The sequence below is a fragment of the Phascolarctos cinereus genome, unplaced genomic scaffold (assembly GCF_003287225.1).
Source record: "Phascolarctos cinereus isolate Bilbo 61053 unplaced genomic scaffold, phaCin_HiC Scaffold_4;HRSCAF=312, whole genome shotgun sequence".
Taxonomy (NCBI): Eukaryota; Metazoa; Chordata; class Mammalia; order Diprotodontia; family Phascolarctidae; genus Phascolarctos; species Phascolarctos cinereus.
The window spans coordinates 145,293,440-145,316,404 of NW_027555847.1; the positions used below are offsets into that span (position 1 = coordinate 145,293,440).

Here is a 22,965-nt window from a genome sequence, read left to right on the forward strand (position 1 = left end):
ATTGCCTTTAATAGTTACGATTTTACTGAATTAGAGCTATAGTCTGAGTATGTATGTCAAAGGTGCTGCTCATCTCTGATTTTCTTAGGAAGAATGTTTGAAGATCAAACTTTTCTTAGAGTATACTTTAAGCTTTATGGATTGTATTTCAGTATCAACCAATCCCTTGGGTTATATTATATCAAAGCCTTTTATTTCTTATCATCAATGAATAATATCCCTGAATAATTTTAACTAGTGTTCCAACATGTAAAATGCCTTCTGATCACTGTAAGATTTTGATACTAAAAGTATGGATCTTGGTGATATTTCTCAGTTACACTTAAGGTTTCTTTATGACAGTAGTCTGTGGATTGTTATCTTCACTGTAGTATTTTTGCATGATTTTCTGAAATATGCCCCTTTCGCTATGGTTTTCTGGGAGACCAGTCAAGATAGGTCTATAAGCCCTATGATTACATTTGGTTTGTGAGGACTTCAAATATCTTACTTTGCCAGCTTTCAAATGTACACTACACCCTGCCATTTTTACTGTACATTGCTTTAAGATTTAACCCTTTGTTCTAAATCATCAATTCTCTTGTCCTTTTATTAGTAATAGGTCAATTTTCCATCCTTGTATTGTCCCCCCAAAAAAATGTTGATTTAAAAATCATTTTGGAGTTTTTCAAAGTTGTTCGTGTCTCATTTCAGGGGGGATGTGGGGTCTAGTTCTTACTGCAGTATTATTCCTTTCCTCTGGAGATTTCTACTTGCTGTCTTTTGTTACCTAATATTTATTGCTATTTTAGAATAGTAACACTATTGCTTATTCCTTTCTCTAGTCTCTGCTATGTTTTTATGAAATGTTCCTTGGATATTTATTTTGTATTGCCCTCTCCCACTCCCCACCCCCCATTTATATGCTGCTTTTCTTGTTCTTACGAGGTGATAAAGGAAAGCTGGCCTTAAACACAACTACTTCACCATCTTACCTAAAAGTCCCTGTCCTCCACTTGTTTTATACATATAAGTTTCTTAATAAGGAAAGCTCATTTCTGCTTGAGATCATAGTGTATAGTAAAATTAACACACATTAAACTTATAATAGTGCTTGGAAAAAGAGTAGTTTATTTGCATTGCTTTAACCTTTCTATTGTAGTGTTAAATGCTAACATAAGCATTACTCTTCTACTTCCTACTTACAAATCCATTTTGGGTATGTACTACAAATACAATATATAATTTCCAAAATCTTATGGGGAAATGGAGTTTGTGATTTTTTTTGTCATCTGTAATAAGCTTTGCAAATTTAATCACCTAAAATGTAAATTTTATACAGGGCATAATTTGTACATCTCTAGAAGGGCATATGCTATATTGAAAGCCACAACAATTTGCAAAAATACAATAAAATACAGAAAATAGAAAGGATAGATGGTGTCATATGGGGCACAATTATAAACAACAGTACCATTGGAGTTGTAAATTTAGCGATATAATACCCATAGTTTATAGAAACAACTGCAAATCAAGAGAATGTTCTGACAAATATTAAAACATTATATACACGATGAGGTAAATGTACCTTGGTCTTTCAGGAGGTAATTTAGGTTTAAAGCAAATGATATATTGAAGCATTTTCTTTACATGTAAATTAACACCAAATACCTCTATAATAATTTTCAATGGCACGATGTGAAAAAGGATATAAAAAATGGTTCATGACTTATTTTACAAATTTTGTTTAGAAAAATTAATGCAAGCTTATGCTCTACAAAGAGTCAAATGTTATTAGCCACATTTTTAAATGTATAACAACACACACAAAAATTTAGCATTGGAGTGAGAAGTGCCAATGTTGTACTATAATCTCTGAAATATCCAAGAAATCCAGCATTCTAGCATACAGAAGTATTCCAGCATTCCAAACGGTCCCTCAAAGCATCAGTGGCAGTCCAATCCAGTACTACTCTTAAAGAACTGAAACCATCTGAGAACTGTCATTTTCTTTTCAACTAGACTAGAAATCTGCTAAAATGGAACAAGAATATTCTTTCCCATTTGCCAAACAAAAGAAATACCTTTAACATTTGACTTTCAATCACTGGTTCAATAGGACATGAATGAAATATTGATGAAACATAGCAAAAAGTAACACAGATTTTGTTTTACTTTTTTGCTCACACTTTTAATGTGCATACCTTTTTTGAGTAGGAACTAGGAAACACTGGTTCACATAATCCAAAATGACAGGCTAATTAACCCTTCTAAATTTAGTTTAAGGGAAGGTAAATTTAGTATTTATTACAGAAATGTCCATTCTTGCTTTAGTGTAGGCACTTTTTGATTGTATGATGAACCTGGCTGAGGCAAAGGCATAGCTCCCACACCACTACTGGACCTAGAGTCTCCCCTGTGCTTTTCATGATTTCCAGCTCAATCAGCACTGCCACAACTGGCAACCTCTCTCATCTCCCCAAATCTCATACAAGTCTGTAGGAGTTTCAGGGTGGAGAGCTCCACCCAGAAGGCTGTGATCTGTTGGCAGATTTTAATAACGCCTGGTTAATCTGAAAACTGGTTGCCACTGTGTCATGGCTCACTCACCGAGAATTAAGGGATGCTGTTAAACAATGGACTTCAGTCAGCAACCATAAGCTGATTCCAGGAAAACCCAAAGAAATTCATTAAGAAAAAGTTGTAGACTCTAAATTAAAGAGTTGGCAAAGATAACACTGTAGATCTGGTGCTGCTTGTGGACACAACATATGCTCTGTTTTGTGGCTCCCTTTCCAGGTTGGGGATGGATGGAGTTTTTGGACAGATGACATTTTAACTCATGTTATCTATTTTTAGGATTAAATATATGAAATGTAAACAGCATGCAAGAAGGCAACTGTTTCCATATTACCAAACTAACACCATCAGGCTATTTTCACTTACAGTTATTGCCTCACAAATGTTCATTTTTACTTTTAAGTCATCTTTTCCAATATTAGATAATTTGGGGTTATGTAAACTATCATTGGCCCAAACAGTAAGTTGTAGTCATAAATAAAACTATGTTAGAACCTAATAAAGAAATCTGCTAACTGAAATCCCTGATTTAAGAAAAGTGTATCTATGCCTACTATGCCTAGGTAGCCAGGAACAGTCTAATGTTAATTCAACCTTCCTTCTAATGATATTAAATATGTTCTTTGTTGAAATTTTACCCTTTACAAATCATGAAATCATGCACTATAATTTTTTAATTAGACAATAAATTTTGGCATATTCAAAAATGATATAAAATCTTTTAAATGATAAAATGTATTGGTCCCCTGAATTTAATAAAAGCAAATGAATTGAGTTTACAAATCTTAATTTTTTAAAGTTTTCACAAAGCTAGATGTACCTATTTCTTGTTTAATAATATAACAATTACAAAAAATGAATCTCCCAAACAAACTTTTTTTGGGATAACGACAGGGAGGAAAAAAAGCCCAAATTTATGCAAATTAGAATACTATGCTGTATGTATTAGTGGCTACTAATCATGGTTTCGCTCACAATGTATTTAAATAAGTGAAATAAATGCTAAATCTGTAAATAACATGTCACTTAATTCTAATATTACTTTGGTTTTGGATTAACTGTCTCTCAAATTTGTCCTGTCAGATTTTAAGAGACAAGATATTGTTATGCAACTTCTATTCAGCTGCATGGCTATCATTTTTAAAATAAAAATACCATAAAGTTATTTCAATTATTTATTTTAAAATGGATAACACTATAAATTCAAAGACAACTTATTACAGTTATCTTGAGGGGTGTTTTTTAGAACTGGATAAATCACAGTGATTAAATAAAAACTTGGAAAACTGGGAAAACACTGAAAAGATTTTATAGCGCTGAAAGAAAAGGGCAGCTGTAAACTCAACTCATTAATTTGAAGTCTGTGACAAATTTATGTACTTGATTTAAAAAACATTTATGAATGTTGAAATTCACTCGATACTTTCAGATTTTTCTGTCTTAAACACCAAGTGGTAAATTAAATTCAAATACATATTAAGCATGTTGTAATATTCTGCTCATATTACAAAGAGGAAAAGTTGAATTAAAAGCTTCATCACCTTCCAGGTTCTAACAATACCTCAAAAAGCACCCTAGCTTCAACTTGATTACAAAAATATCAACAGAAGCCACAGGACAAGTTTACTTTTACTTAACTGATGCATTTGTATCTTGTACAACCATTATCTTTCAACCTATAAACTGCTTTAACTTTTCTAAGGAAAAAAAAATCCGCTGAAGTTTTAACAGTGTGGTAATTAATTACATTGTTTAAAAAAAAACCCCAACAGTTTTTGATCAGATAAAGAAAAAAAGTTTATAGAGCCACACATAAACACCTTTTTACAAGCAGCTAAATATAGCAAACTTTCCCTTTTAAAAATTAGTCTTTATGCTCATTTTAAATTATTAAAGTACTATAAGCATCTAAAGAGTGCCACTTGATTTTAAAAAACTCTATAGATATCACAATTAAAACTCAATAGCATATTGTTAAAATGTGACCATAACTAAATTAGCTAACTTTAATACTATCTAATTTCCATAGTGGTTTAAAAGCATATTTTGGTAAGATTTTTAAGAATGGTATAATTATATGCCAAAAATACTATGTATTTTCAATCAGCTAAATTAACCTTTTCAATTTAGCCTCTGCAGATCTGATTACGCAAGCAGACTTTCTACAATTTTACTAATTTGAATTAGAAAGACACAGAAGTGGCACTTACTGGTATAGTACAATTTCATTTTGAAGGCTTGTGATTCTGAATAAGTGAAATAATAGTATACAAAATATAACTGCATAAATTAAGTTCTCTTCGATGAGGTCATTTTAAAATTCAAATAAGAATTTTATAAGGGTAGTTCCATTTTAAAAGATCCTGAAAATTAAACTGCAGTACATTCAAAGTCTGAATCAAGGATAATTTTAGTGGTTCAGAATACTTTGAGATTGTACTAACCAGGATTAAATCACTTATGTTAATAATAACATCCTGTACAATTCAGCTCCCCTTTTTAAAAAGATAAATCTTTAGCAGAGTTAACTAAAGTTAAGACTGGCAATCAACTTTTAAAAAACAACTTTCATGTTAATAAAAATAAAGAGACTACACAACTTTTTTTGTAACTGTCCCGGGAAAGAGGTGTTCATAGTGCACAGAAGAACCCACACAGCTTCTTCTTGGGTCCACAGTAATCCTGGGGGTTAGTAATCCACTGTTACTTCCATGTTCCAAAAGGAGGCAATATCCTTTTGTTCCCTCTCAGTGAGGTAGAACAACTGACCTTCCAAACGAAAACCCAGGAATAGATATGGATCTAGAGTGTTATTCAGCTGAAACGTTGAATTACATTTTTATGCCCTCCTGTTGACTGAGCTGTGATAATGTTTTCTTAATACGTAAAGCTGTAAGCCTAGCTGCTCCATTGGCATACCAACATTCTCGCATAATTTTGGCCATCACTCGCAAGGCCTGCAGGAACAGAAAACAAAATCGATACTTTCATAGGTGAACCAGACAATAACCTTAATACTTTTGTTTAGAGGTACATACTGTGATGTAAGAGGCATAAATATATAATATCATAAAGAGGACAAGAATGGATACTGTACCCATTTTATAGAAGAGGAAATGTAGGTACAGAGAACTAAAATGACTAGTCCAAAATCACATACTTTATATCCCACAAAATTTAAATGTTTCAGTTTTTAAACTTAAAAATAGAACCAATCTAATTTAATTCTGATTTTTCTAATGCAATATTACAAAACTTACAGTTAAGTTAATTTTGAATACTAAATACTACTTTCAAAAGAATGTTATAAGCTCCAGTCATAATTGCTCATTAACAAAATGCTAATTAACCTCTCCAAAGGAGTTCATCATCTACTTGACCATGATAAAAGTACTTAGATAACCAAGAGAACTACTCTATACTGAATGGGAAATACACTGTTTGGCATACCAGCTCCATATCTTACTCCAGGTGTATTTGTGAAAAGAAATAAACATTTGGATAGTGGTAGTATAATTGCATGCTTACACTGTCTTTATCCAAGCATCCTATTCAAAATGTTCAAGTATCTCTACTAGAGAGCTGCAATGGAAATAGGAGCTGAGATGCTAGGTTTCTACTACTTCTTCCACAACAGTCTTGGTAAAATGGCAAAGAGGGCAAAAGGAATTTATGATTTTAAGATATTGGCTGTGGGAAGGCTTAAGTAGGTGTGTCTTCAAGCAGTATGGCTTGTTCTGAATAAACTGGTGTCCAACCAAAATGTCAATGGCCATTTATCTCCATGCATTTAAATTAGTTCATATGTAAGTCATTTTATTATAATGCTTGTCTTCAATGCAAAAAATGGAACTTTCCCTAAATATTGGAAGTTAAAAATTATACAGTAATTTTAAGTAATACTTACTTCACAACTCTGCCATCGATTTGGAATATTTGGCCGTAACTTCTGTTCACAAACAACTTTCCGCATTTCATCCACTGATGGATCAGAAGGTACGAGATCATAATAAGGCAGCTGGTAGTCTTCATGAATTCCTATATTGTTTAAAAATATATATACAATTTGAGATGTGCACCCTATAAAATAAGTACTATAAGTTGGAATTAATCAGGGATAATTGTTCTTTGTCTACCATAACAATTTCTTCAGATTAGGGAAATACGCTTTATCTTTTAAAACAAAGGACATGTCAGCACTCTAGGTCAAGTGACTGAACAAAAATAATATAATAATTTTTGTTTTCCTTGGTTTGGGAAATTTCCACCACTGAGTCAACCAAAGCAAAGGTTTTAGGGCTATAGAGAGGTAAAGTGTTTGTACAGGGTCACACAACTACAATGTGTTAGAAGCAGGACCTGAACCTAGCTTCTTCTAAGTCTAAGGCCAATCCTCTATCCATGATGTCATGTTGCCTTGCATTTATATTATCACATGAAAATAAAATTAATAGCCTGTGATATATGTGTATATAATATATACATATTTATAGCATGTATTTATATACTAGTATAATGCACATTGCCTATAAGTAAACACAAACATGAAATAAATACAAATAGATACACTTCTTAATTTGACAGCATATACAGCACTAATTTCTAAGATAAATAAAAGGAACAAAGATAATGTCTATTCAAATACTTCAACAATAAATTGGTATATTGATGTTTATATTACCTATATATCACTATTACATGTTATCTGATATATATGTGCTAGCAAATTAATAAAGTATATCGATGTATGTATCTATTTGTATATATCCCTTTCTATGCACCTATGGTAGTGTGATATACATTAGATGCAGATACACTTCTTTAAGAGCACATCTTACACTACACATTGCTATATAAAAAATTGCCATATGTCATCTATGGGTGCAATATTTGTACACATTTATATCACGCACAAAAATAAATAGACCTCTTTACTAATTAGTATTTGTCTTCTCTACCCAGAATACATGACTTAGTTTTAAAGTTTTTTATTTGGGCTTATGTTTGGTTTGTCTCAATAATCTGCTCTTTTACAACATGGAGAAATCTTCTGTATGGATTCCCTTCCCTCCTGTTTATTTTATTTTTAGATATTACAGCATGATTTCATGCTACTTTAAAAGGGCAGAATTCTTCCTCCCCACCCCATCCTCCTCATCCAATACATTAAAATTATCAAAAAAAAAAAGACACTTTAAAAATTTATACATCTGCTTTCGTTACACATGCATCCATCCAGGTGGCGGACTGGGAACCAACAGTTCCAAAACGCCCAAGTCACAAGACATTTAATGAAGACACACTCTATCAGCTTATGAGAGGTCCTAGAACCCAGAAGGCTAAAAGAAAGATTGAGTTCTAGGAGCTGCCCCAGCTATTTCAATGGGATGTGAGGGGCGTATGAGTAGACTGCATAAATGTATTTGATACTAGTGATTTGGGAACAAGGAGGAGAATATCAGCACCATCTCCTGTCTGGCATTGAGTTCTAGAACAGAGGTAACTGCTTCAATCTATCTTCTCTCTGGACCCATTCTACTAGCAAATGCCCTATTATTACATTTCTAAAAAATAATTTCTTTGAAATGTTACTATGTTTTAAAATGGGTATATGGCATACATATATCAATCTATGCTGATTGTTAAATGAGTGAGAACAAAAAATACTAAGTATAATGACATGTTCTAAAGTTAAGTACATATATCATAAAAGAAATAAGAGGAATAGAAATAAGAGTGTTATAAGAATTGATGTTTGTTTTAAGTGAGAAAATTTCTTTGGAATGAGCTTATCTGTTGAGACAAATACCTGATGAAATTCTTGCCAGTTCAAGGTACGATCCACATACATAAAGGTAGATTCCTAAGTAACAACCCATTTCTTAGGCAGGTAACTGTTCTATGGATAAATCCAGTATAACATGAATTTAATTTATTCCTAATAGTCAGATGTCTCCAAACATTAGAACAGGAAAAGGTAAATGGAGACACAGAGGCACTTGGAAGCAGGTTATTTTCTTTCATTTTTAATTGGAATTAAGTGATTACCCAAGTAAAATGGCTTAAGTAGTAGATTTACTAAATAAGCTTTATTTTCTGTAGTCCTTTGCAGTTTTTAAGAAAGTACATTTCTCACAACCCTTTGAAGTAGTGAGATAATATTCACATAATTATGTAAAACTGTAACTTACCACCAATTGAACATCTTCGAGCTATTTCCCAGAAAACCAATCCCATTGCATAGATGTCAGCACGTTTGAATGATTCAAAGTGTTTCATATTTATGGAATCATCTAGAACTTCAGGGGCCATGTACCTATTTAAAAAATCAATCAATAAATATTAGGAGTCTTTTATATGCTAGGTACCACGCTAAGAGCTGGGGACACAAAAAAGAGGCAAAAGACAGTCCTTGCCCTCAAGGAGCCTACAATCAAATGGGAGAGACAGCATGAAAACAAATATATACCAAGCAAGCCAAATACAAAAGAAAAAAAAAAAGAAATAACAGAGGAAATGATACTGGACTTAGGAGGAGATTAGGGAAGGCTTCCTGTAGAAGGTGAGATTTTAGTTGGGGCTTAAAAGAAGACAGGGAAATCTGTAATCATAGCATAGAAGGGAAGAGTATTCAAAAACACCTGAATGATTTCCTGCCCCCCCTTATTTAAAAACATTTTATAATCTTTTATTTCCAGCAAGCAACCAATATATAAAATAAAATTCTTCAGAATCCATCCATCTCTACACTGAAAAATTACATGTGAAAAACCATCAAATGCCCTTAAAGTAGATAAGCCAATTAAGGGTTACCTGTGTCAATACACGATATACAAAGTATGAAGGTACCTGATTATTAAACAAATAAAATGTCTTCTTCTCTATTCTTATTCTTATTATAAAGGCATTGTTCTCAGTGCCTAGCAGGAAAATGACATGTGCACTGGCTGTGCTAAATTATTTACTCATGGAAAACATCAATCTCTGGATCCTTTTCCATATTCAAACTTGATATATGGTTGAACTGGTAACATCCTTAACTCAACTGCTAACCCTTGTTATCTTAACTGCTTCATTATGTATATTAAAATTTTAGCTTTTAATATTGTCCTACCTCTGATACTTACTGGCTATGTGAATATTTAAGATCTCACTGACCCAGGCAACTCTCTAAGTACATAAAGGTGCAGAGTAGAACCATCTGTGTTGGTAGAGAAAATTTTTTTCACAAAGAGTTTAACACTAATGAAATTGAGTTCAGACCAAAAAAATTTTTTTAATTATACCATTCTAACTTAATATATTATAGCATTCTATCAGTGGCAAAATGATTCATATATTACGCAGCACTGATCGCTTGATAAAGAGAGACTGCTGAGTTAGCTAGCTGCAACAAAGAAAGATCTGGATGACAAAGACTGAGAGTAGAAGATTCGAGATTTAAGCCCTTTCCTCAGTTTCTTAGTGATATTTCTGCTACATTTGTCACTGAAGTTGATTTTCCTTCCTGGCACTCTCTTCTCACAGCTTCTATAACAACACTCGGGCTCTCACTTGAACTTCCCTAATCCATTCTTCAGTCTAGTTCAGAGATTCCCAAACTTATTTGGCCTACTGCCTCCCTAAAAATAAAAAATACACACACACACACACACGCACACAAGTGTGTGTATGCATGTATATGTACATATGTGTATGTATGTATATCTATACAGATACACACATGTGTGTATATATGTGTGCATATGTACATATGTACATGTGTGTGTGTGTGTGTGTGTGTATGTATGTATGTATGTATATAGGGCAGCTAGGTGGTGCAGTGAATAGAGCTCTGGCCTTGGAATCAGAAGGACCTGAGTTCAAATCTGGCCTCAGACACTTGACACTTATTAGCTGTGTGACCCTGGGCAAGTCATTTAATCCCAATTGCCTCAACAAAAAGAAAAAAAAATTACTCAGTGCTCCCCTAGAAATCTACTTCCTTTAAAAACCTTTTAACAGTTTGGTTTTTGAAATTTGCATCATTTAAAAAATATATAAATTTTAAAAAAAGATGCATCTTAAATTTATTATAAATTTGTGTTTTTTTCCCCCTGAACTGAAATTTTGATGGTGCAATATTGTGTCATGTAACCACATAGTATCATACTGTAAACAAGCCATTACACGCACATATTCCTGCTGATGCATGCTGGACTTCCCAACAATGTACAACACACTTATTAAGAACTGTTGGTGGACTTGACCACTTACTGGTTATAACTTGGATTTCGTGTGTTGATATGGAAAGCAATATAACCACTACGACTTTAACTCTGTTATACAACAGAAGAAACGTGTACAAATGGTTTTTCAAAATTTTCTTATCTTCTGTTCTTTCCAATGGCCTCCAATTGTATCCGAGGCTACTACCACCTCCTTGGATCATTTCAGCACCCCTTGGGGGATAGTATTGCTCACTCTAGGAACCTATGACTCTAGTTCATTGGTTCCTTTCATTTTTAAAATAATTTTGCTGGTGTTTTTAAAAAAAAAAAACCACTGTCACTTCTCGTGTGCTCCCCCTACCAACTCCACAGGAAAAGAACCCTCTTACTCCCTAACTGTTAGCATTTCCAGTATCTCCTGATGATCTTATCCATTGTCATGACTTCAATGATGATTCCTATACAAACTAAATCATTCTCATCAAACACGCAGATAACACAAATCTAGGAGATAGAGCAATCACAATGAATGCCAGTATCAGCAAAAAAAAATTTGGCAAGCTAGAACACAGGACAGAAACTAATAAGTTTGAAAAATCTGGAGATTTTAGTGGAAAATAAGCTGAGCCAAAAAGTATGATATAGCACTCCAGAAAGACTAGTGCAATCAGGATGAAGGAGGTGATGGTCTAGCTGTCCTCTCCCCTGGTCCCACCACATCTTGAGTGCTGCATTCAGTTCTGGGTACCTCACTTTGAAAAAGGGCAGTGATGAGCTGGAGAGCATTAAGAAGAGGATAACTAGAATAGGAAATGCCTTCAGACCATGTCATTCCAGTATAACTAGAAGGAGCCTCAGAGATGCTGAGTGTGTAGCCAGAAAGACTGGAGGGGATACATGATATCTGAAGGACTATTAGATGGAGGAGGGATTAGACTTACTTTGATGGGCTGCAAAGGACAGAACCAGGGAACCTGTCATATCCTCTCAGAAAACTCAGGCTTCGAATGTGGAGTCAACTTAGTTCTTTCCTATCCCTTACTCCCTCATTTAATAAGGTGATAGGACCCATATTTTCTACCTTCAAAATATCTCTCCCTTTGTCTTCATTTCTAGTATTTGCACTCTGTTCCAAAGCTCTCATTTTCTCTCGTCTAAGACTACAGACATAGAGTAGCCTTAACCTGACTTCTGCTTAAAGCCATTTCTTTCTTGTTTAGACTATCTCCTTAGACCAAAACAACAACAACCAAAAAAAAAAAAACCTGGGTCTCCCTATTTCTCCTAGGCTGGAAGTGCAAGGGCCACTCACAGGCCCAGGCCCACTCCATTTGCCACAGGAGCTCTGACTCTCCAATCTTCATCTTGGGCTAGTTTGTTTCTTTTTAGGCAACCTGATGGTTCCCTGCTTCCTGGGGTTTCACCATACCAATGCTAAACTTTGAGTGGATACCGATTGACTTAGCCCACTGAGTTTAAGAGATCTGCCAGCATCAATCTTCCCAGTAGCAGAGATCGTGGGTATCATGGTAGGTACCATGTCTGGTCAACTTCTTGGATGCCTACTTCATCCACCCCACCCCTTCCCAAATTTACCTTACATACACTGTTGCCATATTAATCTTTTATTGTATAACTGTAGCCATATTACTCCTTTACTCAAAACTTTTCAAATTTCCCTCTGCTTACTGAATAAAAGGCCAGATTTATCTGATTAACATTCAAGGCCCTCCACAATTCAACCCCAAAACCACCTTTCCATATGAATAAAAGTGAGCCCTAGAGATTTGCTCAAGATTGTATAGCCAGTTAGAGGTAGGTCCAGGACTAGGACACAGATCTTCTGACCTGACATTCATTGATTTTACCAGAACACAGAGCTGCCTCCCTTAAAAAATTAAAATCCTCTAAAATTATCGTAAATGTAATTTCTTTTTTGCAGTAAACTAGAGTCTCCTAAAAAAATACAGATAATTCTACTGTATCAAAAACATGGCCTATCTAAAAAATAATAAACAAAAAAAATATAAAAATAACACTATAAATGAAATGTTTAATTAATGATCATTTTGTTAGCATTCTTAGAGTTTCAGAGGGATTTATGGGAGGTACTTTGAACAGCCTCAAAAATCTAAACTAAAGGCTGTTCTAGAAAAACTTTCTTATGTCATTTAAAAATTATCCCAGGCTACTTCTGGGAGCCATGATGGTGGAAATAAGCAGTAAGTCATTCTCACTTTCCCTTATCGACCTTGAAAACCCCAGAAAATACTGTCCCAGGAAAAATCTGGAACAGTGGAGTCAGCAGAAAGACAGAATACAGCAGCTTTTTAGCTCATGAGGGTATGAGGATTAACAGGAAAGGTCCCTCTTGCTGTGGTTGGAGGGGACCAGTATAAGACGGAAGGCATCCCAGAAAGCCAGAGACAAGCCCCAGGGAGATGGAACACCAAGATCCCCCGTCTGCCTTGGCACAGCCAGAGAAACAGCAGGCACCAGTGCAGAGAACCACCAGCTGTGCAGTGGACAGGCCTCTACCAGTGGGCTGAGCCTATCTGTGCTCTAGTGCAGCTCCGGGTGAGGAGGTGACCTCCAGTGGCCAGACCACCCCCACACTACACCCCATGAGCTTCAGTGTAACCCCACTGAAACACAAAAAAACCACACCTGGCCTCAGCATACACCAGGCACTACCACTAGCTCCAGCTCAGCACACAAAGCCAATAACCAGACCCCTGGCCCCCAGCACAAGAAGTGTGGGACAGTGACCCCTGTGCCCCAGAAGCAGAGATCAACTTTAAAAGCCAGGGAAAAGGCAAACACCATGAGCAAAAAGCATCATAGAAAAACAAAGACCATTGATTCTTACTATAGGGATAGGAAGGATCAAAACACAAATTCGAAAGAAGAGAACGGCATTGTCAATTTACCCACATCTGAAACCTCAAAGGGGAATATGAAGTGGTCTCAAGCCCAAAAAGACTTCCTCAAAGAGCTCAAGAAGGATTTTAAAAGTCAAATAAGAGAGGTAGAAGAAAAATTGGGAAAGGAAATGAGAGGCATGTAAGAAAGAGTCAAGAGCTTGGAAAAGGAAGGACAAAAATTGACTGTAGAAAACAAGTCCTCAGAAAGTAGAATTGGCCAAATGGAAAAGGAGGTACAAAAGCTACTGAAGAAAACAATTAGTTTAAAAATTAGAATTGGGCAAGTGGAAGCTAATGACTCCATGAGACATCAAGAATCGGTCAAAATCAAAAGAATGAAAAAAGTGAAGAAAACGTAAAATACCTCACTGGAAAAATAACTGACCTGGAAAATAGGTCCAGGAAAGATAACTTAAGAATTATTAGTCTAGCTGAAAGCCATGATAAAAAGAGCCTGGATAGCATCTTCCAAGAAATCATCAAGGAAAAGTGCCCTGAGGTCCTAGAACCAGAGGGTAAAATAGTTATTGAAAAAATCCACCGATCACCTCCTGAAAGAGATCCCAAATTGAAAACGTCAAGGAATATTATAGCCAAATTCCAGAATTATCAGGTCAAGGAGAAAATACTGCAAGCAGCCAGAAAAAAACAATTCAAATACCATGGAACCACAGTGAGAATTACATAGGACCTTACAGCTTCTACATTAAAAGATCAGAGAGGAGGTAGCTAGGTAGTGCAGTGGATAGAGCACTGGCCTTGAAGTCAGGAAGACCCGAGTTCAACTGTGGCTCAAACACATAACACTTACTACCTGTGTGACTCTGGGCAAGTCACTTAACCCCAACTGCCTCACCAAAATGAATAAATAAAAGATTGGAGAGCTTGGAATATGATATTCCATAAGGCAAAGGAGTTTAGATTACAACCAAGGATCAGCTACCCAGCAAAACTGAGCATAATCTTTCAGGCAAAGAGATGGATATTCAATAAAACAGGGCACTTCAAGACTTTCCTGATGAAAAGACCAGCGCTCAATAGAAAATTTGATCTTCAAATACAAGACTCAAGAGAGGCATAAAAAGGTAAACAACAAAGAAAAAATCTACATTATTCAATAAGGGCAAATAAACTTTTTACATCCCTACATGTGAAGCTCATACTTGTAACTCTTGAGAACTGTATCTTTATTACAACATTTAGAAGATATATATATATATATATATATATATATATATATATATATATATATATATATATATATACACACACACATACATACATATATATGTATGTATATATGTGTGTGTGTATGTGTATATAGATATAGATATATACAGATAGATAGTCAGAGGATGTGGGTATAAATTGACTCTGATGTGATGATAAAAATCCTAATTAAGGGGTGAAAAGGATAAACTGCATCACATGAAGAGGTACAAAAACATTACAGTAGCGAGAAAGAAGGAAGGGAGATAAGCACTGTTTGAACCTTATTCTCATTGGATTTGGCTCAAGGAGGGCATAACATAGTACAGAAATCTAACTTGCCCTATGGGCAGTAGGAGGGGGAAGGGGAAAGAAAAGGGAGGGGAGGGCTAGAAGGGAGGGAAGATTGAGGGAGGCAGTAGTCAAAAGCAAAAGACTTTTGAGGAGAGAAAAGCATAAAGGGGGGGGCAGAAACAGGATGACACATTTAGTAATCATAACTGAATGGGATGAACTCTCCCATAAAATGGAAGCGGATAGCAGAATGGATTAAAAACCATAATCCTACAACATGTTATTTATAAGAAACACATCTGAAACAGAGGGAGACACACATAGGATAAAGGTAAAAGGCTGGAGTAGAATATGTTATGCTTCAGCTGAAGTAAAAAAAAAAAAGCAGGGGTAGCAATCCTGATCTCAGACAAAGCAAAAATATAAGGAAAGAAGCCATATCCTGCTAAAAGGCACCACAGACAATGAAGTAATATCATTACTAAACATATATGCACCAAGTGGTATAGCATCCAGATTCTTGGAGGAGAAGTTATGGGAGTTACACGAAGAAATAGACAGCAAAACTATACTAGTGGGGGACCTCAAACTCCCCTTCTCGAAACTAGATAAATCTACCCACAAAATAAAGGTGAATAGAATTTTAGAGAAGTTAGATATGGTAGACCTCTGGAGAAAACTGAATGGGGATAGAAAGGAATATACCTTTTTCTCATCAGTGCATAGTACTTACACAAAAAATGACCAGGCACTAGGGCATAAATATCTTGCAATCTAATGCAGAAGGGCAGAAATATTAAATGCATCCTTTTCAGATCATGATGCAATAAAAATTATATGTAATAAAGGGCCATGGAAAGATAGACTAAAAATTAATTAGAGGGGGCAGCTAGGTGGCACAGTGGATAGAGCGCTAGGCCTGAAGTCAGGAGGACCTGAGTTCAAATCCAGTGTCAGACCAAACACTTGACACTTACTAGCTGTGTGACCCTGGGCAAGTCACTTAACCCCAAATGCCTAAAAATTAAAAAAAAAATTAACTGGAAACTAAATAATCCTAAAGAATGAGTGGGTCAAACAAAAAATCACAGAAACAATCAATAACCTCATAAAAGAGAATGAGAATAATGAGACAACATAACAAAACTTAAGGGATGCAGCAAAAGCAGTTCTCAGGGAAAGTTTAATATCTCTAAATGCTTACATGAATAAAATAGAGAAAGAGGATATCAATGGATTGGGCATGCAACTAAAAAAGCTAGAAAGAGAATAAATTAAGAAGCTCCAATTAAATACTAAATTAGAAATACTGAAAACCAAAGGAGAGATTAATAAAATTGAAATTAAGAAAACTATTGAACTAATAAATAAAACTAAAATTGAAATTAAGAAAACTATTGAACTAATAAATAAAACTAAGAGCTGGTTTTATGAAAAAACCAATAAAATAGATAAACCTTTGGTTAATCTGATTATTAAAAAAAAGAAAAAGAAAACCAAATTACCAGTATCAACAGCAATGCAATGATCTAAGACAACTCCAAAAGTCTCATGATGGAAAATGCTATCCACATCCAGAGAAAGAACTATGGAGTCTGAATGCACATCGAGGCATACTACTTGCTCTCTTTTTTTGTTTTATTTCTTCTTTCTTGTGGTTCCTCCCATTCATTCTAATTCTTCTTTATAACATGACTAATGTGAAAAATATGTTTAATAAGAATGTATTATGTAGAGCCTATATCAGACTACGTGCTGTTCTGGGGAGGGAAGTGGGGGGGCAGTTAAAACTTAAAAGCTTATAGAAGTGAATGTTAAACTAAAAATAAATAATGTAAAATTTTTTAAAAAAGAAAAAATTATCTCAGTGATCATACTTTTTCAAAAACAGAAATTGGAATATCTTAATATCTGAAGGTACTTCACAGGACCTTTTTACAAGGCATGGACTATACAAGACTCTTTTTTATAGATGCAGACATACATATTTATGCATGTGAATATATATGTGTGTGTGTATATGTGTGTGTGTGTGTGTATGTATACATACATATATATATATATATGTATATATATGTTATTCTTGCATATATATTTTTGTCCTCTAATGGATGATAAGTTTATAAAAAATAGAGCTCATTTCTTAGTATAACTTAGTGTCTTTTACAGTGTTTTGCATATAGTAGGAACTCAAATACCTGTTGACTAAATATTCCATGCTGTAAAATACATAAAATGTGTCTGGATACTTTTTCCCTAATGCATCAGAGATTATAATCATGTTGGTACCCTTTATGATTGTCTTTTTTCCCAATCATTCTTGAAAAAGAGTGCCTAGTATCATTCAAAATTTGCATACTTCATCTTTTTTTCAGAAATTGTCCCTAAAATCTCTTCTTTCACACACATAAAGTGAGATAAAACTATTTCTACAAAAATTTTAGACCTGATGTTTAAGACTGTTTCCCCAGAGGAACAAATATTTTTAAACAGAACTTAAGCCCTTTTAATACAGTTTTAAAGTGACTCAAGAAAAAAATGTCTTCACAGTATTTTTCCATAATGACCTAATGCTATATACAGAAATAACAGTTTTACAGAGAAGTGAAAGAATTCATCAGATGACTTTGTAACAACACATCTAAAAAAGCAGGCCAGTGGAGCTTACTAAAATGAAAAGAGGACAGGATGTGGAATCAAAGGACCTAGATTTTTAATTAATAGTTCTAGTTCTATTATTTGCTACTCAAACCTTATGTTTCTCATCTACAGACTAAAAGTGGCTCAATTATATGACCTCTAAGCTTCCCTCCATTTTTATCCCTGAGATCCTATGATTTCAGATATGGTTATAAAGCCAGTACAAATGTTCTTAAACATTAGCTGAGGAGATGTGTGTGTGTGTGTGTGTGTGTGTGTGTGTGTATGTGTGTATGTGTATGTATTTCACTTATGAAGGAGATCTTAGGTAATAGCTGTAAGAAAAAAAATCTAATCACGCATCTATACATATCTGTAACACATGTATTTCACACATATATTTATGTCATTATAAAAGTCTGAGGAGTTTTATGCATTTCTAACTAAAGAGTAATTTGTTTTTAAGTTCTAAAGTTGATATATAGATTGTGATATCACTGAGTACCAAATTCCAGTCTCATATAACCTGCTCTTGAAGCCATGCTGGTTCTTTGTCATCATTACTTTTTCTAGATTTTCAGTGACCACCTCATCAATCCATTCTAGAATTTCCCCAGGAATCAGAATCAAGCTCACCAACCAAAGAGTCTCCCCTTCTTGGGACTGGGCAGTCCTGGGGTCCATTTGAGGTGTCCCAGGAATTGCAGGTCCCAACAAAGCCCAGATACTACATAACTTTGAAGAGAAGCAGGTCCCTCTTCTATCCAAAGATAAACGGCTACTCAAGTCTAAATTTGCAAGCTGAAAAAAGTTTCTTGGTTATAGGTGTGTGATATGGGAAGTACCCACTTTGACTAATTTGCACCTGTTTTTTCAGGTGTGCTGGTCTCAGGGTTTTCCACTTAGCATGCAAAGAACGTAAGTCCTATTTGAGGTATGTGTGAAATTAATAAAATAAAGGTTTGAGATCAAGAAAAATCAAGTACAAAACAGAAAGGGGAGAAATGAAAAGTGATTTTAAGTATGTTAAATACTATTTAATAATTTTTACCTTTTTGTTCCCACTCTGTGGTTTGGAGCTATATCAATTGTATCTGTGGCTGAATCATGTCTTACTGCAAGTCCTAAGTCTGCGATACAGCATGTTCCATTCTTCTTGACTAAAATATTCTTTGATTTCAGATCCCTATGGGCAATTGCTGGTTTGCCTAAAGGAACAAAAGTTAAACATGACTGAAGAAAAGATACTATGTCAGTAGCCACAAGTTATCAGTCTTTTATTTGACAAAAATAAAATATAAAAGTAAAAGCCTACTACAAAAATGCAGATAGAAAAATATTTCAGAGACTAAGTCTAGTATACTCTCTAATAATCCTTCCCAGCTAGGAGAACTCTATTATTCTATTAACTCAAGGACTGAAAAACATTCACCCTGGAGATTAGTCAAAGAAATTCTGAACCCAGTTTGCTTTTTTCCCCTATCAGCTAACTACCAACCTACTTCTTTATGCTGCCAAAGTTGATAAACAGAATGATTTAGTACTATCCTAGACAGTAAAAAAATCTAATTTTTAAAAATTATGTAAAGAACGCTTTTATAATTCACTATTTTCAAATATTCAAAAGTACTGATCTCAGTCTATCATTATGGATAATTGTACAATTGTCTATATTAAGCATTAACATTTAAAAATAAGTTTTCCCAAAAATTTGAAAACTGCTTTGTTTTTCCTACTCCTGCTCAGGAAATTATTTTGTATTTACTTTGTGCATAATTTGCATTGATTTTACTGTATCCATCTTCTCTCTCCAGATGGAAGGTAACCTCATTGAAGGTAGGGACTGGAACACAGTGAGCACTTAAATGCTTGCTGAATTGAACTGGATCCCAAAATGTCCAGTGATCACTCTCAGCTTTAGGTCATCTACAAATCTGATTAGATCATAGGACGAATGCTTCAGAACTGGAAATGACTATAGAGATCATCTAGTAAAATCCCTCTCATTTTACAGATGAGGAAACTGAGGTCCAAAGAAGAAAACTGACTTGCCCCAAATCATATAAGAGGCTGAGACAGAATTGAACCAAAGTCCTCTGACTCTAAATCCAACACTTTTCCCACTGTACCATAGCTCTTATACTTTAATTTGTACCTCTCTAGTACCTCCTGCTTGACATCAATTAGCACTATGAATCACAACTCTCTGCATACAGGTATTCAATGTTCCAAAGCCACGTAACTATACATTTTTTTTAAACTACATCACTCTGGGCAGAGCCAAGATGGCAGACTAGAGGCAGCAACCCAAATGAACTTTCCCAGCATTTCCCTCCAAACAACTTTAATGCATAAAGTCAAATTCTGGAGTGGCAGAGCCAACAAAAGGCCTAGATGAGACATTATGCCTCAAGACAGCCTAAGAACAGAGTAGGACCTGGCCTAAAACATACATCAGCAACACTAACAGTGGGTCTTGGAGGTGGCTGACATGGTAGTAGCAGCAACTTTGGGAGCTCTCAGACCAGAGACAGTAAGAGAATGGAAAACTGGTCAGAAAGACCAGGAGACCCTGTTCTGACCATGGGCAGAGGATCAGATGTTATTTGGCAACTCCACTGCCCAAACAGGGTTCAGGTTTATACTTGTAGAGCAGTGAGAAATGCTAGCAATTGTTGCAACAGGGGAGTAGGTACCTTTCCCGTGTAAAGACCAGAGGGCAGAGCAGTGACCACACTTCTGTCACCACCTCAAAAGCACTGAAAACTTGTAAAGCCCTAGAATTGGCTCTGAAAACAGCAGTGCAAAAAAGCTTTAAATTTGAGATAGTGCCTCCCCACTTTCAGGTGAGCAGAGCCCAACTTTAAAAATTAAGTTGAAAAGCAAAAACAGGCTGGAAAAATGAGCAAAGAACTTGAACATAAAAGTTACTATGGGGCAGCTAGGTGGCGCAGTGGATAGAACACTGGCCCCGTAGTCAAGAGGACCTGAGTTCAAATCCAGCCTGACACATAACATACACTAGCTGTGTGACCCTGGGCAAGTCACTTAATCCCATTGCCTAGCCAAAACAAAAACAAAAAGAAATTGAATTTGGGGGCAGCTAGGGGGCATAGTAGATAGAGCACCAGCCTTGGAGTCAGGAGGACCTGAGTTCAAATATGACCTCAGACACATAACACTTACTAGCTGTGTGACTCTTGGCAAGTCCCTTAACCCTAAATGCCTCAAAAAGAACAAAAAAAAAGAGAAAAGTTACTGTGGGGGCAAGGAAGACCAAGACACAAACTGAGAAGACTACATGAAAGAGCCTCAAGCAAAGTCTCAAAGAAAAATGCAAACTGGATACAAGCCCAACAAGAATTCCTGGAAAAAGCTAATGAGATAAGAATGGTAGAGGAAAAAACTAGGAAAAGAAATGAGTAATGCAAGAAGATTGCAAAACTCTCTATTCGACAAAAACTACTGAGAAAGCTGGAAAAGAGTATGGCAGAAACTGGGTATAGACCAAAATAAAATCAAAATGGGTTCATAATTTAGATATAAAGGCTGATACTAAAAGCAAACTTTGAGAGCAAGAAACAGTTTGCCTATCAGATTTGTGGAAAACAGAAGAATTTATGATCAGACAAGAGATAGAGAACATTATGAAATGTAAAATGTATAATTTTGATTACATTAAATTGAAAAGATTTTGCACAAACAAAGCCAACTGCAACCACGATTAGGAGGGAAGCAGAAAACTGGGAAAGAATTTTTATAACCAATGTCTCTGATAAGGGCCTCATTTCTAAAATACATAGAGAACTGAGTCAAATTTCTAAGAACACAAGTCATTCCCCACTTGATAAATGGTCAAAGAGTATGAACAGTAAGTGTTCAGAGGAAGAAATTAAAGCTATCTATAGTCATTTGAATAAATGCTCTAAATCACTACTGATTAGAGAAATGCAAATTAAAACAACTCTGAGGTACCACATCACACTTATCAGATTGGCCAACATGACAAAACAAGAAAATAATAAATGTTGGAGAAGATGTGGGAAAATTAGAACACTAATGTATTGTTGGTGGAATTGTGAACTGAACCAACTATTCTGGGGGGCAATTTGGAACTATGCCCAAAAAGCTATAAAAAAATGTGCATACCCTTTGACCCAGCAACAGCATTTCTAGGGCTGTTTCCCAAAGAGATCATAGAAGTGAGAAAAGGACTCATATGGACAAAAATAAAATTGAGGGGATGCCCATCAACTGGGGCTGAACAAGCTGTGGTATGTTATTATCATGGAATATTATTGTACTATAAGAAGTGATAAGCAGGATGCTCTCAGAAAAACCTGGAAAGACTTGCATGGGCTGATGCTGAGTCAGAATCAAGAGAATATTGTACACAGTAATAGCCACACTGTGGAATGACTGACTTTGATAGACTTAGCTCTTCTCAGCAATGTAAGGATCTAAGGCATCTCCAAAAGTCTCACGATGGAAAATGCTATCCACATCCAGAGAAAGAACTATGGAGTTTGAATACAGATCGAAGTATACTATTTGCTCTTTCTTTTTTCTTCTGTTTTGTTTTGTTTCTTCTTTCTGGTGGTTCCTCCTATTGGTTCTAATTCTTCTTTACAACATGACTAATGTGAAAATGTGTTTAATAGGAATGTATACGTAGAGTTTACATCAGACTGCATGCCGTCTTGGGGAGGGAAGTAGGGACGGAAGAGGAGAAAATTTAAAACTCAAAAGCTTATGGAAGTGATTGTTGAAAACTAAAAACTAATTTAAAACATTTTCTTTAAAAAAAGGAAAATTATGGAAAGAGAATTAACAGCTTCAGTTTAAAAAAAAAAGACATGAAAAATACTCAAGAAAATACCATAAAATTGACCAAATGGAAAAAAGTGACACAAAGCTCATTGAAGGAAATAATTCCTTAAAAATCAGAATTGGAAAGGTAAAAGCTAATGATGTTATGAGACCAAGAAAAAATACAAATCAAAAGAATTTAAAAATAGGAAAAAATGTGAAAAATCTCATTGGAAAAGCAGCTGACCTGAAAATAAATCTAGGAGAAATAATTTAAGATTTACTGGGCTACCTAAAAGCCACGATGAAAAAAAGAGTCT

At 35.1% G+C, this 22,965-nt stretch overlaps 1 protein-coding gene across 1 annotated transcript in view; it reads right to left on the reverse strand.

The window, feature by feature from the left end:
• Positions 1–1,087: 1,087 nt before the first annotated feature.
• TGFBR1 (transforming growth factor beta receptor 1) overlaps positions 1,088–22,965 on the reverse strand; it is a 73,285-nt gene continuing 51,407 nt past the window's right edge. The window contains exons 6-9 of the mRNA XM_020995548.2: positions 18,888–19,044; positions 8,751–8,875; positions 6,467–6,597; positions 1,088–5,516 (exon numbers count right to left, since the gene is read on the reverse strand). Coding sequence (XP_020851207.1) covers positions 5,391–5,516; positions 6,467–6,597; positions 8,751–8,875; positions 18,888–19,044 — 539 coding nt within the window. The 3' untranslated portion in view covers positions 1,088–5,390. The remainder of the gene's footprint in view (positions 5,517–6,466; positions 6,598–8,750; positions 8,876–18,887; positions 19,045–22,965) is intronic.